Source organism: Seriola dumerili, unplaced genomic scaffold (genome assembly GCF_002260705.1).
Source record: "Seriola dumerili isolate Sdu_G_001 unplaced genomic scaffold, Sdu_1.0 BDQW01000161.1, whole genome shotgun sequence".
Taxonomy (NCBI): Eukaryota; Metazoa; Chordata; class Actinopteri; order Carangiformes; family Carangidae; genus Seriola; species Seriola dumerili.
This window is the reverse complement of record NW_019174416.1, coordinates 1,533,133-1,551,451: the sequence shown is the minus strand read 5'-3', so window position 1 is coordinate 1,551,451 and position 18,319 is coordinate 1,533,133. Positions and strand designations below refer to the sequence as shown.

Sequence of the window (18,319 nt, the reverse complement as noted above, 5' to 3'; positions counted from 1 at the left end):
GAGTAGGATTAGTGGTTAGGGGTGACTGGTCAAGGTTCGGTCCACACAGTTCCTCTGAAGAGCTGGAGGAATCGTTTCCATAGAGATTTCATCTTGGGTTTTCTCTGAACTTCCTTCATAATGATTTTCTAGATTGATTCATCTCCCGATCCGTTCATCCCTACATTTTGCTCTCTCTCATTTTGCTCTGTCATCCAGAGCCTGGCACTGCTGAGAGACTCCATGCGGCAGGACTTTTCCTTATGCCACTGGAGCCTCTCCTTGTCTTCCTGCTCCTGGATCAACACTGCCTTAACTGCAGTAACTGCCTGCACTTGATCAGCCAGGAGACAACCAGGTTAGGCATGTCTCGGCCTCCTTCTGCTCTGTTGCAGCTTTGAGAGCTTCCTCTCCTTTTCTTTAAAACCAACGTTTAAGCCAATATGGATGAGAAGTCCTTAAAGAGCTCAGAAAAAAAATCCATGACAAGTGTGTAAACTCCATCCACTGGTAAATTGAAAGCTCCAGAACAGCTACTTGGACTTTGGGCTGAAACTGTTTTAACAGCTATTGCATTTATTTTATGGTCTATTCTCCTAGCAGACTTTTCTTATTCGTTTAGCTTTGAAGAAAAGTGTATATTATGGAAAAAACTTGCGTGAGTTTGTAGCAAAGTAAATTATGTGTGGAAGGTTTTTTCTATTTTTGAAAACTATATGCATGTGTAACTAGGCAACAGACCTTTTTTTGAAGCAGACATTTTGACCTGTAATAGCACAAAAAGCACAGCTGAAACAAATTTTGTTAACGATGGCAGAGCTAATCAAGCAGTGGTGGGGGGTGGGGGGACTTTTACAGATGGGCAAACAGAACCCCCTTCTCACCAACACCATGTACTACACTCACACAAAAAAATATGGACCAGACTAAAACATACCTTTTCATTACAGCAGCAGCAGCAAATCTCTCTTTAATTCAGGGCCGGATCTGTCTCATGATTTTGTGCTGCGTGACTTTCCTGTGCTGAAAGTCTCTTTCCTGCACCTCGCCGCTCTCTGCCTGGACTTCTTCACCTTTGTCCTTCCTGTCTGAAGAAGTAGTAGGATTATTACTTTGAACGGACAGTAAACATATCAAATGTGCAGTTTAGAGGAAAAATATCTCAAAACCACTGCTATGGTAATCTTCAAAATATTTGTATATAATATTTGTATATATATAACAATGAACTGTATTTACCTGCTTCAGTCCTGGCTCATTGCCTAGACTAGTTGGGAAGCACAAGGGAGACACAGGAACTTGGGTCTTGAGCACTTGTAGCAATTTTCCTTCTCAAACTTACTACAGTTCTTGCACCGAGATCATACATGGGTGTAATTTCCTCGTGTACTCTTGATGCTTAATGCACGTTTAGTATAGTTTCCACACGTCTGTACATGCGCATGATGCGTGCAATATCATACCTGATCTCAGAAAGGTAGAAGCTGAGTCAAAGACATCTGGACAAGCACACTTTAGCTATCGCTAAGCATCAGTCAAAGAGCCCAGGATTATCCTCAATGCGCATCTGCAAACCTCCGAGTTAAGCTGCTTTCTTCTCCGCTTGACAAGCCAGAGCCTTTGTCAATGGGACATGGCTAACACCAACAAAAATGAGGGAAACGATAGATATAACTTTCAGTACGGTGGCCCTGAGGGCTCAACGCACTGCAACTTCAGAAAACACATGCAAACACTACTGAAAATTGACTTGGAAACATTTCCTTTGTGTTGTGTATAATTGCAGCGCATGTGTTGATGAAGATGTGTTCTGAATTTGCAGCGCATGAATTTTTGTATTTGCATGTTTTCTTAAATTGCAGTGCATTGAGCTCTCAGGGCCACCGTATTTCAGAGACAATACTCTGCTGCCACCACGAGTGGGCAGTGAATTACATGATGAATGTTAACAGGCAACAGATCCTTTATGTTTTATGTTTTTGCTGGAAGTTGTATTTTTATGAACATTTGTAATATATGTGAAATTGTAGAGCCAAATGAATAAGGCAAAACTCAACATGCACGACATGTTTTGTGTTTTGTGCTGGTATCTACAGTATGTGTGCGCCTCAGTCAACCAAAGCCATGCAAACTGTGTCCTTTGCACTCTATGTCCTTTGAACTCATATTGGAGCCTGCTGTTCAGACTTTGTCATATGTGCAGAGAAAGCCTGTTTAAGCTATATAACTATTTAGAGTGGCTTTGAGTCTCCCTCTTATTTAGCATGTGATTTGTCTGGGCAGCGTGAGAGCATGTGACAACGTCTGTCCCACGCCAAAAGCCTTTTGGCTTTTAGTGTGACAGATGTACACAGGTATGCCAAGATATTTGGCATCCTTGTCCCAGCTGCAGGACACCCTGAGGGGAAAACATGTCATCTCTCACAAAAAGTAAACTACACATAGTAACTCATACAGTGAGGTTGTAACAGCTGCATTGTGATTGCTGTCATTTAGGCATCTCTGTTGTAGTCATGGTAAGGTAAGATAAGGTAAAGTAAGGTAAGGTAAGGTAAGGTTGTTTTTTGCGACTTGTGTGACCACTTATCACACAGCCAGTGTTTGTGCAAACTGAAACATCACAGTTAATTTGAAACACACAGTGAGTGACAGGGTGCACATTTTCATGATTTAACAGCGTGTTGTGTCAACAGTGTCATTTAATTTTCATAATTTGAGGAAGTGACTGCATTTTAATTATAACAGTAGATTGCCAGTTAATAAGGTTGATGTACCACAATAAAAAAGTTTTTCAAAATTTTGTCTGTTTTTTTTTTTTAATGGGACAGCGTCAGATTAACGGCAGAAATCAACTACTGCTCATGTCTGAAAGAGTTTAACGCTTAACGTTTAAAGGAGTTTCAATTCAAGCCTTTTATGATCCCATAAACGACTGCTTTGAAGAAAACTCATAGAGACAATAAGAATCTCAATCACATTTTATTGAGCCTAGTTCTTGCAATAAGGAGGCATCAGGCTTAATGAAGTGTAGCCTCTGTTACAGGATATTAAATTTCCTCTTCCGTCAGCAAAGGCTTTTTTCCTGATAGAGACTTCGAGCCCTTTTCTGTAGAATGAAAGAGCTGCATATTATAATATGTGCTGACATTTGCCACTGAAACACATTTCAGACCACAACTGAAAGTGCGGTTTGATTTTCAAAAAGGTGTAATGATAGTGCATGCTACAAAAGTCTTCATGGTTCAGGTACTGTCAGCATTCAATGTTGTATTTGTGAGGTATTTACCAAAACATACAGTTTTTACTTTTCAGAAATATAAGGCAGCACACGTTCATTAAAATAGGTTTTGCCATCAGTCCCACACACACACACACACACACACACACACACACACACACACACACACACATGGTTGATGTGATCTACTCACCAAAACTGAAAAAAATAATAATGATAAATGGGTTTCTGGAATAAGATAACTCACCAGCAAATTAGATCAGACCCAGAGCCAAACTGAGTCCCGCTGCCCTCCACATTGTGCCTTGGTGTTACTTTTCATGAAGAGAGTCTCAGGCTGTCATGAGGCTGAAAACAAGTTTTACAGCTACCTGTTCATACCTTCCCTGAGAGAGCTCCTCTTTATACTGTAGTTGAGTTATGCAAAATTTAAGTATCCCCTTCCCTCCCTGGGACAGTGGGGTCAATATTATACTTTATGACAGGATGGAAGTTTGTCTATGTGTTAGAATTGGCAGAACTGTGATTAGAGATTGGTGATGGAAGATGCAGTTTGCTCTCTGTGTCTCTTAAACATGTCTATGAAGGATAGGTATTATAAACCAGTAAAAGCTCAGTCGTAGAAATATGCACCATGATATGAATTCACTTATATCATTTGTACTGGTGGACATATGGTATCGTATGTCATATCATCACATCAGTGCACAGTGAGTTTCGGTGCAGCTGAATGTGAAAGCCCCCTGTGTGAGACGCAGGTGGTAGAATCGAAAAAGACACTGAATGACAGAAGTGCCCAGCTCTACCCACCCAGGCCTGGCTTACAACCCATTAATGTGTTTGCTGTTAGAACGCACCAGGAATCAAGCCTGTGGTGTAAAGGTGGAAATTACAAATCAATAGGTTGATTCGAATTCACTTAAAGATTCATAGCCCCTGCTAGGACGTTAATTCCCTTTCTATCTAAGCAATATGAATGCATTCATTCACTGCCCTAAGCCACTGATTTGGTCAATGACAATGATGATTCAGTATAGTCAGTTCACTTTGAGGATGTGGTGTTCAAGATCCATACTCAGCACTCCGCCACGCTGTTCTGGTAGTTTTGTGGATCTCAACTGGATATGAGAGTTGCTTTCATTGTGTTGTCCTGCTGTAAATCCAATATCTACTTTTAGGAGTCTGTCTGTAGATACTTGATTCTGTAAGCTAGTCTCTTTCTGCTATGCAGGTTGTATTCAGTTTGTTTTTGCCAATGAAAGGAGCTCAGACTTAACCAAACAGCAGGACAATAAGATATGAATTCTGCACTGTAAAGGACCATTTCACATTACATTGAATGTTTTTTTTTTTTTTCAATATTACCATAAAAATGTTAAAAATTAATATCAGACAGGCTTAAAATAAGAAATGTTCAACCATTTAGTAAAGTCAATGAGCAATTGTGGTCATACTTAGTTTTTTCAGATTTCAACACTGACTGATGGCTCAGTCTGAAAACACTGCCTGTGTGTGAAAATGACATGCATCCACTCTAGCAATTTTGGGATTTTTTTTTTTTTTTTTTTTTTTGTAAATGTCATCCACTCTGAAACACCAAAACAGCATAGGTCTCATCCTCTTCGTCCCCTGCGGCTGTATGTCACAGGTATCACATGGTGAGGAGTGGGACAGACAGAGCTCGGTTACTCTGCTCAGTCTCAGCTGGACAAACCGCCACTCTGTCCCCTCCTGTGACCGTCTTGTGTCAGACCATGTCCCCACTCATTTTTCTGTCCATATTGAAAGAGACTGCTTTTTCATTGCTTGAAAATGAAGCTTTTCATAAATGCTCTTCAGATAGGATAAACACAAATATACTGCTCAGGGAAAACAGCTTTTAGGAAACAATGCCACATCCTGCACTGATACAATCAGGGTTTTTTATTTTATTTTTTTTTATGGCACTTAAGTCAGGAAACCAACAGTCTCTCCCTCTGTCGTCCACACCCTAAAAGCTATGGGTGTGGCACATTTTTCTTGTGAAATAAAAACATGACTGTACCTCCAGCTCTGGTAGAAAACAACATCATTTTATCCAGAAGCTGAATTATAACAGCTGCCTTGTTAATATGATTAATTCCATACAATAAACAAATAAATCCAAAATCAGTTCCACCATCAGTTCTTGACAATTGTTTTTTCGTTTGCCACATTATAGTGAATCAAGTGATGCCGGACTCAGACTTTGGCTTCATTTAAAGTTGATAATGAAGGCCGAAAATTTGAATTTCTTAGTACCACTCTCTAATGAGGTATAGTCTTCCACCTCACTTTATACGTGTTTAAAACAGCTTGATTAAATAAGATTCTGACTGTATTGTTTTTACATCAAAAGTTATAAAATGGTTGATGAGTGAATGGATTGTGGTTTGGACGCTCCACAGCCCTTTTCATAGTTTAGTGGTTAAACGGTGCTCATCAACACGTACATGCAACCATGGCAAACCAAAGAAAATGAAAGCTATTATGAAAAATTTAATAAATCTTTTATTAGATTATAATCTAAAAATTTACATGTCAAATTCACAAGTCAAAACATGGAGCTGTTGGCTGATCCTCACCATGAGATCACTACAATATATAATATGTGTGACCACAGCAACAAAATGAAAACAGTTGGGATAACATTGGAGGTGTCCTATGTTTGGGTTTTACAATCTTGCTCAGACAAAACAACTCTGCTCCAGCTGGCACAATCCAAAAAAATAAAAGTTTTTAGGAATGATGGAACTGTTTATTTTAACTTCTTCAAAGTGTTTTTATAAGCAACAGTATTTGAAAGCTTGTGGTTTATGATTTCAGAAGTGCTGCCTGAAAAAATGTAGACCTTTATATAACAGCAGTGATGCACAATTCATGATATTATTTTCTTAGTTGTAAAATATTAACCACTCAGTTCTTGTGCATGTTTTTCACTGTTTGCAAGAGTCTCTCCTGGACACATGAAGGCGCCATTTCTATGCACACGAGAAGCTGAATAAGAAGTTATTAATGGCTGATGTTGTAAACCTTAAATTTGAAATAAGGTACACTATCTTTGCCACGAGCTCAACATTCAGTCGGATCTCAGGGTTGTTATTTAACGAGTGGTGCAGAGAAGCAGGTCAGGGCGCAACGATTTCAGACTATTTATAGTTTTTGAAACAGCTCAAAAATATGTCTTAAACCTGGCTTTTTTATCCAGCGCTTCAAATACCCGCCTGCAGACAGATTTGGACACAAGTGCAGTTTTTTTTTTATTAATATCCCCAAAAGCCAACACGGGGGGCTCTCCGTTGCCCTGTGTGTGAGCTTCGCATCCTCGCATTTCCATTACGCACAGGAGAGCGCTCACATGCCTTCTGGACGAGCTCTCCTGGCAGAATGGAAGAGCCTCGGTGACTCATGAGGACCATGAGGACCAAATGGAGGACGGCGGTGAAACGCGAGCTCCTGCTCTCTCCATCACCTTCGACATGAACTTCTTCAATTTCCCTGCGTGCGTAAAGTGTATTCATTTTATATGTCACGGCTCGCGTCCTGCAACTGCTGCTCCAAAGGCGTGTGGAGTGTGGCTTCGTACCCTGAAGAAGTTCCAAGAGTCCCTCCAGTAAATCCCTTTTTGAATTTTTGTTCTATGAATATTTATTATCATCATTATTATCATTTTCAAGTCAACACTGGAGTATCCCCTGCACAGCCGCTGCACCCTGAGGGGAGATGGATTTAGAGGTGAAGGGTGTGAACGGGTCGAACTGTTTGTCCCGGAATGAGAGCGACGGCGGACTAAGCGCTTCTTCCAGTGGAGTGTCCACTGCGCTGGCCAGCGTGCTGATCTTCACCATAGTGGTAGACATCCTGGGCAATGTCCTCGTCATCCTGTCCGTGTACAGGAACAAAAAGCTCAGGAATGCAGGTGAGAGATAAAGAAAAGATAAAATGTTGATTTTGAAACAGACCCACAGAGCAGAGATCTGTTTGTTTTTTGGTGATGTAAATAAATGATGGAGGGGTGTATGTTGGGAACAAGCAGATACTAACAATAAAGCTGGGAAAGTTATTATTATTGTTATTATTTTTATTTGATCCATTTTTTGTGAAAGAATTTCAGAAACAAAAATGACTTTTTATTCATTTACATCTGGCCAACACCAAAAGGAAGAAATATTTGTTTATTGGCGTTGCTTCTGTATATGGGGTGTCCTGCTTTCCCCTCTTCATTCATAACTAATTATGTAATATAACGTGTGACCTCTGCTGTTTGGTAATCAGGCTTCTGTCTAAAGTGAGCTTCCAGACTCAATTTGATGGAGTTTCCACAGCCTTGCCTGTCTGCCTTCATATCTCTTCATAAATAATAACACCCTCTTCCCTCCATCTGGCTTTATCCTTGGTTTCTCCCTCCTAGATAAATAGCATCCCTCCTTCTATCAGGACCTGTAGTGTGCCATGAGCTGCCAAGGTGAGAGAAGCTGTTGTGTAGCTTCTGTGTCCTTTTTGTGCAGGTGTCAAACACAGCCTTATATTTTGTTGTTACATGTGATGTGTCCTGACAGCAGGGTGGAGGTGAAGAAGATATTTATTACGATCACTTTGATGTCATCTTTCTTTCCTGGCAAATATGCATTCAATTGCCCCCTTTCCTCTCTAGACTTTAGCTGTGTCAAATGGTCACCAAGTCAGTTTTTGTCATGTCCAGTGCCTTGTAATGTACAATGTTTTCTAAAGTCTGTTCTCATGAACTAATAAGGGAATATACAAAAATACAAAAATTATTTGGGAAGGGGCCATGGACTTGTTACTAATGTAAAGCAGTTGATTCTCCTGCCCACAATATCAATTTCTGAGAAACACAGACTTGGATCCTTTTATTAATCAGTGATTGAATGTAACCCTCCAAACAGCATGTCATCTTTATAAACGTTCTTTTGTAAGTTCCAATGTGTGCGTTAGTGTCTCTTGTGAAAATGATTCCATTAACACATTAAAGTCAGTTCATGTAACTTTTCGAAGGAAAAATATGACAGTATTCCTTTTACAAATGAAAAGTTGATGGCGCTCAGTGGAGCGCAAATCTCTGCCAAGGCCAAACAATCCTACACATGTCTGTCAGATCCAGATTGTAAAAACTCCTAGATCTCAACACCATAAATATGTCTTTTTATTACATCAAGATCCGTACATTATTACTTGAGAAGTTGGCAAAAGTCTTGAGAAACACCTCATCTCACAGTGTTTAAGAAAGTGAAAAACTGATTAACCGGAAAACTAAATGGGTTCTTCCCTGGCTCACGCCTCATCCTTCCCTCCAAATCTGGTGCCAATCAGTTCAGTACTTTTTGCATAATCCTGCTGACATACAAACAGACGCGGGTGAAAACACAACCTCCCTGGTGGAGGTAATAAAATGCACCCGTGTTCTGTGTTTTGCTGTTTTGTTCTGGTATGACAAGCAGCTTTTGCTGGCTACCGTTAGAAAACATTAGCAAACTATCAATGCTAAACTGAGTCTATTCACTAAATGTTTAGCTCTTTTCTTCTTCTGTTATGTATGTCACACGTCACAAGTAAAACAAGCAGTGAACATACTGCAGTGTAGTGTAACTCTAAGATTTAAAATGCTTCTTTTATTTATTAATACTTGAGTGAGCTGTACCAATTTAAGGCTGTTATATTATTTTTCAGATATAACAGGGAGGGTGTTGAGTTATAAGTCCAGCAGGGGCTCTAAAGAAAACAACTTTTTGAAATATCTTTTTAAAAAAAAACAAAAAAAACACAAGGATCAGCTCTCCTTCCCACCATAATAACTTCCATACAGTCCCTAAATAAATGCATATGCAAATCCTCGTACCTAGCAGGTCCAGGGTTAAAAATAAAGTCAGGAAAGTCCTCTGCTGAGGCAAAAGACTAAACTCAGCGATCACAACATGATGCTAATGAGAACATGAGGAATTAGGCAGCAGGATTAGGTCAGCCAGTGTTTGGAATAATGAGTTTTTAATTACAATTTCAAATACATTACATAACACTTCCACTGTTCTCCTATGTACACCAGCCAAAAGCAGTTTGGCAAGAAGTTTAGAAGCCTGAAGGATAATTTGATTATCTGGTTTGCAAAAAAAATGACAGTTGACTGGTCTCAAACAAAAGGTTAAGGGTAAATGGCCTGTTCAAAAGTCTTCCTCTCTTCCTCGACTGTGGACACTGCACTGATTGCAGATCTCATGTCACTGTTCTCCTGCTCTAATTGGACTTTCTGGCAGATCCAGTCACACGAGAGTCCTCAGCAGCGTTGTGTCGATCCTCCGCTAGAAGCTTAGAGCCTCCCGTTCCATCTCATGCTATAATTCTGTGTCCTTCAGGGACTGAATTTGTTATTGCTGTTAGCCTATCAACAATCTCCTCTCTGTTCTTAACAAGCTATTTATAGGTTTGGCTCACTTTGTATGAATGTTTAATTGTATAGACTTTTCCGAGAGCAGAGCATGGACACAGCTGAAGAACAGTGAACAGCTGTGGAAAACCTGTCTGACATAAAAAATCAGTTTCTATGATAGATGGGTGTTTTGTGTGTGTGTGTGTGTGTGTGTGTGGGGGGGGGGGGGGGGGGGGGGTAGTATAATCGAACTATAATTGTTGTAGTATAATACAACAACATATTCTGGGTACTACAAAAGGTTTATGATTTATGACTTACAGTTGGTAAAGACTAACTCAGACATATTTTTGCAGAATCTGGCGTGTCAGACAGACTGCTGAAAACAAAATCCCATCTCCTCTGTCCATTACACACTATTCTAACTGCTGGTTTGCTACCTCACACACAGCAGCAGGACCCTTCCGCTCTGCTTAACTTCAACACACTCGCCTTGCACGTTGCCTCATATATCCCTCCGCTATCCACCCCAAAAAAAAAGCAAAACAAAAAAAAAAAAACGTGTGCACATTTAATAAAGATGCTGGTGCATCTGAGTGACAATACATTTGTAGCCTGATATCTTCATATATTTTTGGGGAGAATTGAAGACCCATATGTTCCATCTGCACAGGTTTGCAGGTTCTATCACGCGTGCAAATGTAATAGGATCTATCCAGCGAGTCTTCAAAGGGTAGAGCATGGCACTGCAGGACTGCCAATGGGGTGTTAACACTAGAGTTTTCCACTGGGGGTTAACCATACTAAAAATACACTAACAAAATGCACTCATGAGAAAAAGAGAGAGGAGGGGGCAGAAAAAGAATAGAATGAAGTGGAACAGATGGAGGAAAGAATGAAATATGACCTGTGTGTGTGTGTGTGTGTGTGTGTGTGTGTGTGCGTGTGTGTGTGTGCAGCTTGCACCTCCACGTCAGGAGCTGGGGGGTCATGGGGGTGTGTAAGGTTGAGGATGGGCGTGAATTTTGTTAAATCATGCATCGCATCCAGTCACTCTCCAGTCATGAATAAAACCTAGAAACTGGAGTGTCCAGAGGGGGGTTAATTGAGTCAGTGGACTTGGTGAGTCAAACCAGAAGCCGATTTAAATTGACAGCGCAGATCCACGGGGAATATCACTTAGCACACTACATTAAACATGTCGTCTTTTCCTGACAATAAAATAGCGGATGACATTTAGTCTGCTCGTGTGGGAGGTGCGGAGGTAGGACATTATCAGATTAGGATTATTGGAATAAACCACACCTGGATAAGGTAAATGTAACCTCAAGTGTGCAATACTTCTAGTCTTTCGCTCCACTGTAGGAGGATGTTTTGTCCCTAATTCACCATCGTTCGTACGTTTCTGGGATTGCGGCTACAGAGTGAGACGCCGTTGCACCAGACGCTGCTTGTGTCCTGACGGTCTGATTTCTCCCAGGGCCAGTGAGTCTTATTTTCTGAGACATTGGGGGTCTGATTGGTAGATGGTCTTTGATGATGACGATGATGTTTTTGGCCGGGCTCATGCAGGCTGCATCACCAAAAGGCAGCTCCTGTCAGTTTAATGTTAAACTTCTTAGAAAAAAATTCTCTGGCCCCTTGAACACGAGTTCATGAAGTAGTCACTACTAATTCATCAGCGTTAATGCCCTTGCCGAAAGGTTACTCTTGCTTATTTATGATAACACGACTGACTCAGTCGAATGTAATCTAATTTGGGATATGCACTTGTAGTAATAAGCCTCGTGCCGCTGACATTCAGCCGGATTCAAGCGATGCCAGCCCTCCTACACATTTTTTATGAATTCATCTTTACTTCAAAGGTGTATAAATATAGCCGGGTGAATCAAAGCGTAGTATATCACGTTTCCAGCATGAGTGGTGGGATACAGATGGTGGGTTTGACAGAGGAACATAAGCCCTTGAGATTCACATGTGCACACAGCAATGCAAGTTGTCAGATTGAAAACCGACTCGGCCGGCAGGCTTTTGTTTTGTCTTTCGGTTTGTTTATCTCCTGCACTTCATTATGTACCTATTCCTGCTCCACCATGCCTCCTCTCTTATTTCCAAATTTGTTCTTTTTACTATTCAAAACTATTCAGCTGGAATGGAGCAAATGTGCCATAAATATGCCTACATTTTATACAGAGCCTATTTTAATACATATGCAGGTTGGTATAATGGAAGGGGAGGATGTGAGGCACTTTCTGTCTGACATATTTTTGAATATGCTGCATCCTGGTGTGTGCTGGATGATTCTGGTGACAAATATCCTGTTTCACTCACGCAGAGCTGAATATTTCTCTGCTGTATGAGTTTTCATTCATGTTTCATCTGCCAAAAAAAAAAAAAAAAAAAGTTGTATGTGACAGACAAAGAGAAAGAGATGCACTTGGAGGAATTCAGTGGGTGGTCGCTCAGCTCTCGGGAGGAAACTTTAAAGCAAGAATCAGTTGATTTCATTTCACTGGGCTGACAGTTTTTGTGAGAGAATACTGAAACATCACATAATTACAGAGACAGTGGTGTCACAGAAGTTAAAGGCTGCGTGTCAGCTGTCCCTGATGGCTTGTAACCAATCAGCATCCAGGTTAAACTCTATTCAACTCACACTCGATAAAAATAGCTCCCAAAGATGTCAGCGAGCAAGACTCTCTTCCGGTACGCGGGCCTGAGAGTATCATCGTTGGTCGGCTGTTTTACACTAAAACAATAATCAGACTGAGTGCTGTGAGTTTGGACGTGATGAGCATCAGGCCGGCCAAGTTGGTTAATTGAACGGTGAGAGGTAGTGGGTTGTCCAGTGTTTTAATAATGAATACCAGCAAAACATATACTGTCATCTGGCCGCTTCACAGCAATCCTCTCAGCCTCTCAGTGTTTTAGCGCTTACCTCATCCTGTTGGTGATAACGGGGGAGAGAGGGTTCAGCCAGAGAGAACGTGCCCTGTCCAGACAGCGCACATGATAACACCGAGCCGCATGATGTCAGCGAGGAATCAAACCTCTGCACAATGACAAATGCACACAGTGAGTACTGTGAGCATCACAAATACAATCTGACAGATTTGCCCACTGAGCTGACTCGAGGATGAGGAGCAAATGCTTTTATTTTTTTTCGTCTCAGCAGGCTTGAGAGACGGCCCATGCTGTTTTAGTAACTTGAAATAAATTGACTCCCTGTGAATACCTGAGCCAGGTCTCTGGAAAAATGTGGAACCAACATCTTCTGAAATTAAAAGAAAATATCAGAGAAGACTTTGTTATTTTCTTTAACACAGTAAATGAATCAAGTTAGGCAAGTAGACTAAAATTAGGCCGGTTGCTAAACAACATACTGTAGCTGTGTGGTCCCGGGGGTGCAGGGATTGTAACAAGGCTTTGAACGCTGAGGATTGATGGCCAACATGTGTTTTAAATCCACTCCCGTCATATCTGCCAATCAACGCTGTTGTTTCAGCTGTTGTCTGAGCAAGTGAGAGCCTCATGCCTTCACATTTCAACTTCAGGAGGTGGTTTATGTTAAATTCACCCTGGAATCACCCCAACGTCTGACACAAAATGTTGTGGAAATGAGGCACATTATATATAATCCTTCGCAGATTATTTATTCTAACCAGTGATGTAATTGTGCCAGAGAAACTGGCTGTAAAATGAGCAGTAAGACGAGCAGTGGGGAGTCATATATTAAGATTTTTATTGTGCAGCTTTATTCAGATGTTACTTCTCACTATCATGTTTTATTGCTAAAAAGCTGGGTAAAGTTAAACGGCAGCAAACTCTGGACAGAATCTCCACTTCGTCACACCTCAACCTTTACTCTGAAAATGTGCAGCTCGCACACACAATAGAGCCTCTATTGCACAGCGTCTACTCAAAATGTTTGTGAAGCTCATTCTTCTTTTTGAGAAACACTAGTTCAGCTGCATTATGGCTCCAGTGTATGTTCTTCTTATCTGACACAGCATTACAATTTGATTTATTGTTTTATTCTCCCCCTCCCCAGAACAGCTGCACTGTTACAATATCAGACGTCATTTTCAATGATTCATGTCTTCTGAGGAGATCCAGTGTCACACTACCATCAGCTTAGACCTCCGGAGGACAGGAACTTGTTTGGATGTAATCAGACGTTAAAATTTCCCATGTCTTGGTTTTTATGTGCTTCAACTTTGTGTTCAGCTGTCTGATGCCAGGGGCGAAGAAGCTTTGAAACAAGAACCGCTTGATATGAGCATTTTATTGCGATGGACTGACAGAAATAAAAAAAAGCACTGTTCTTACAATTATTCTGTTGTATCCTTGACTAAATATGTTGGTGTATGCAGAAAAGACTAAGCAGCCCACAACCATGCTGCTGCTCTGTGAGGCTGCAGTTATATACACAGCGCATACCATGGGAATACTTGTTAAAATATTTCACTCAAAACCATTCATGTGAACCTCATGGTAGCGCTAAAGGGAACGTCAGAGGATCACCAAAGTCAGTGGGACTCATCCCCTGGGCGCCATGGATATATGTACCAAATTCCATGGTAATCCATCCATCCATCCATCCATCCATCCATCCAGCTGTTGATATCTTTCAGTCTGGGCCAAAGTGGTGGATTGGCACCACTACTATGGCTAAACATGTTGGTTTTAAAACCAGTTACCATGAGAAGAAAAGGGGTTGTGACATGGAGAGCTGTGACAATACAACACTCGCCTGGATCCAGATTAGTGCAGTGGAGAGTACATGGTAAAAGCCTCACCAAAATGAACCCAGTGAAGGGGCAGAGGGCACAATGAAGTTGCTCTTTTATGATCATACCTCCAGTGACCCAGTTTATTTTAAGAAATTTAACCCGGAGCGGTAGAGCTGTATGCTTTAATTATACACCAGTCTGGGACACGTTTTTGTCTGTTGTCTAAACCTCTTCTGTTTCTCCAGGCAACATCTTCGTGGTGAGTTTGTCCGTAGCAGACCTGGTGGTGGCATTGTACCCCTACCCTCTGGTCCTGACAGCCATCTTCCACAATGACTGGACCATGGGTGACCTGCACTGCCAGGCCAGCGGCTTCATCATGGGCCTCAGCGTCATTGGCTCCATCTTCAACATCACGGCAATCGCCATCAACCGCTACTGCTACATCTGCCACAGCCTCCACTACGACCGTCTGTACAGCCTGAGGAACACCTGCTGCTACCTGGGCCTCACCTGGCTGCTCACTGCCCTCGCCACAGTGCCCAACTTCTTTGTCGGCTCGCTACAGTACGACCCCCGCATCTACTCCTGCACCTTCGCCCAGACGGTCAGCTCGTACTACACCATCTCTGTGGTGATCATTCACTTCCTGATCCCGCTGCTGGTGGTGTCTTACTGCTACATGAGGATATGGGTGCTGGTGATTCAAGTGAAACATCGGGTTAAACCGGAACAAAGGACCAAACTGAAACCGAGTGATGTGCGGAACTTCCTGACTATGTTTATGGTGTTTGTGTTGTTCGCAGTATGCTGGGCTCCACTAAACCTCATAGGCCTGGCCGTAGCTATAAACCCTGTGAAGGTTGCACCCAACATCCCCGAGTGGCTCTTCGTCACAAGCTATTTTATGGCGTATTTCAACAGCTGCCTCAACGCCATCATATATGGGCTTCTAAACCAAAACTTCCGCAAAGAGTACAAGACGATCCTCCTCGCTCTTTGCGTCCCGCGTTTGCTCCTCATGGAGACATCCAGGTGTGCCACAGAGGGACTGAAGAGTAAGCCCTCGCCGGCTGCAACAAACAACAATGTAGCAGAGATAAATGTATAAAACATCTGCTTAAGATTAAGTGTCTCCGGTGCATCAGTTGTGGTTGTGTGCCATGATTCACCAAGTGCCTTTTCATGAGATGTGTATCATGTAAAGAGATAAGCACGTTTGGAGAGGACACTGCTACCACACGTATCCCTTTCAGCCATGTCGTACACAAACCGTTTCCTCATGACGAGAGGAAATTGTATCACCAGTACATTGTGTTCCTAACTGGTTAACAAGCAAGACAGAAAGAGTTCAGACAACTAGTCAGTATTCACCACGGAGGACCAGGGAGGGGAGTCAGCTCATACTGTAAAGCCTATTTTTGGATGAGAGACTTCACTTTTCAAGCCACATCCCAGCATGTGTACATCACATGCACTGCCTGTTTGCTCAGTTCAATCATGAGTACATCAACAACATAGTGAAAATGAAATAAATGAATTTTCTATCACCACAGTGTCATTGCGGTTTTAAATGCAACATTAATGATGGGAAAGCCTGAGGGTTTGTTTTTTCCCTTAGGTGAAATCCATAATCTAATTATAGATTTACACTGAAGCCCTTTCATTCAGTTCTCAGTCCAATTTTCAAAGAGTTAGGGCTATTATTTGGGTTTTTGTGATTGAGAATATTAAAAAATAGGCCGTGTGCCCATTAGGAAAACACATTTTAGCAGCAGTCTGGAGAAGTTTGAATCCTATAATTGATTTTCAGTGTATATGGATATCTAAGACTCCTTCTGTGTGGTGTGTATTAATTGACCGCTATGTTCCTTCACCCTCAGGCTTGTCTTCTGAGCAACGTTGCCCTCATAAAATACACTGGAAGATTGTGGAAGCTTTTGCTCTGGTTTCAGTTTGAGAAATTAGAAACAAGAACCAAAGCTAAGAACTGGCTTTGTGTGCTCATGGACAACAGACAATTATTCTGGTAAACTTTTAACTGTTTCAACTACCACATGTCAACTACCAATTTAGTCTTAAAAAAGTTCAAAGCCCGGGGCGTTCCCTCTCTGACCCAGGATGATTTAGGGAATTATGAAAAGTGGGAGAACAGATGACAAAACACAAAGCTAACTTTCTTGTTTATTAAATGCCCGGGGGACATGATACACATCAGGAGCAGGAGATGTAATTTTGTGATAGTGCGAGTGTGCCCGCGCACATGTCACCCTAGCCGAAATGAGCTCTGACAGCCTCCCAGCGTAACTTCCACCCGGCAAACAAACTATGAGCGGTTCACCTCACAGGGAAGCTCCAAGATGTCAATGTGACACATTCTTGACATGATGCACTGTTGCTGGAATATTAAAGACACTTCACATTCTCACTGTCTAATTGAAATGATTTATAAATATTCCCAGTATATTCCAGATCTACTTTCAAATAAATTTTCAGACTTTTATATTCCGCTGTGCTTTGCTGAATCTAGAAGCCTGGATAAACTGTCTGATGTCTGGCTAAATTAAAACCTCAGTGGATGATTATAGATGCAGGGATAGGAACCTGAATCCATGATGGATCTTGGATCAGCACAGGGAGAGTCCAGCTGTCTTGCAGAGTCAGGTGCCATCTATTTGCAGAGCTGCGAAATGCCACAAAACTGTTCAATTCTGCTTGCAGTCTTACAAGTCGGTGTCTCTGATGTGGAGGAAAGAAGCAGCCCACATGCCAGTGCAAGGTCAGCCACAGATGAGTGGCTAAAGGGGCTTGAGGGAGGATGACAGTGTCGGCTCTACAACACCAAAGAGTCAAAGACTAATGGCAGGGTCATTCTTCTTTTTCTCCCCCCTCTCACCTTCTGCTCTTCATTCTCTCATTTTCTTGCTCACCATACTCCTATATATTTATCCTGCTCTCTCCTAAGGCATCTGAGGTGTACCTTGACATTTTGAAAAATATGCGTCTTTTGCTTTCTTGCCAAGTGTAAGATTGATATTATATACAGTGGGTTCCAAGAGTCCAGAGACCACTTTCCTAGTATGGGAAGTTAGAGATGTTTAAAATGAATGAGAAATAGAAAAACACATATAAGCTTATAGAATTTCTATTGCCTATTTATATATGTATGTATCATTAACATGTGTGGTTACAACCTGTTATACCATATAAAATTCATCATACAGATATTTCTAATATATGTACATATACAAATATTTACTATGGGTATTTCATGTTATATGTTATAAACTTATATCTTCATATGTATATATGTGATAGTAATATATCCCCTTATAGTTTACATATGGCAACATCACTCTTGATATGGGGCACATTCTGTATATGTCATATATTACAATTCTGTATGGGCTGTCCAGCACACCACCCTTGAAAACCACTTTTGTAATTAGTGTTAATTAGTGAGATTTAGCTGCAGATGTCTTTATTTACTTTTTTATCTCTAGAAAGCATGAGATGAGCTGTTTACACCTGCATAGGAATTTTTGCACCAAACATATTGATAAAAAAATAGACTATGCACAAGTCATATTACTCAGTAGATAGACCAAAAGTACAATCCAGAGTCAAGGATGAATAGTTGAAATGACTGGTCTATCCACCCACACTGCCTGTCATTTTGCCAGTGATTTAATATGAAGGGCAATAGCTCGTGGAGACATTTTTCTTACGGTTATGTTCAAGGACAGCATGATCTATCCATGCCGCCCTACCCTATAAGATCCATCATAACTCATGACTTCATTTTGCCGATTCCATGTATATATGTGGTTCTGTCTCACTGTGAGTTACATTATCTTTCCAAGAAGTGTTTTCTCTGTTTTTTCTCACCGACATCAGCTTCATTTGCTTTTGCTTTAGCTGCTACTTTGTGTCTCACATGAGCTTTCAACAGCCAGGCCACATCATAAG

General features: G+C 41.3%; 1 protein-coding gene across 1 annotated transcript; it reads left to right on the top strand.

The window, feature by feature from the left end:
• The first annotated feature begins 6,958 nt into the window (after positions 1-6,958).
• LOC111226607 (melatonin receptor type 1C-like) lies at positions 6,959-15,461 on the top strand. The gene is made up of 2 exons (XM_022751848.1): positions 6,959-7,154; positions 14,596-15,461. Exons 1-2 carry the CDS (start codon positions 6,959-6,961, stop codon positions 15,459-15,461), a joined length of 1,062 nt encoding a protein of 353 aa, XP_022607569.1.
• The last annotated feature ends 2,858 nt before the right edge of the window (positions 15,462-18,319 follow it).

Bases quoted from the DNA above. Each gene is read 5' to 3' on its own strand.
- LOC111226607 (XM_022751848.1), top strand. From the start codon at position 6,959: ATGGATTTAGAGGTGAAGGGTGTGAACGGGTCGAACTGTTTGTCCCGG. The intron at 7,155-14,595 runs GTGAGAGATAAA...CTGTTTCTCCAG, and splicing joins CAAAAAGCTCAGGAATGCAG to GCAACATCTTCGTGGTGAGT.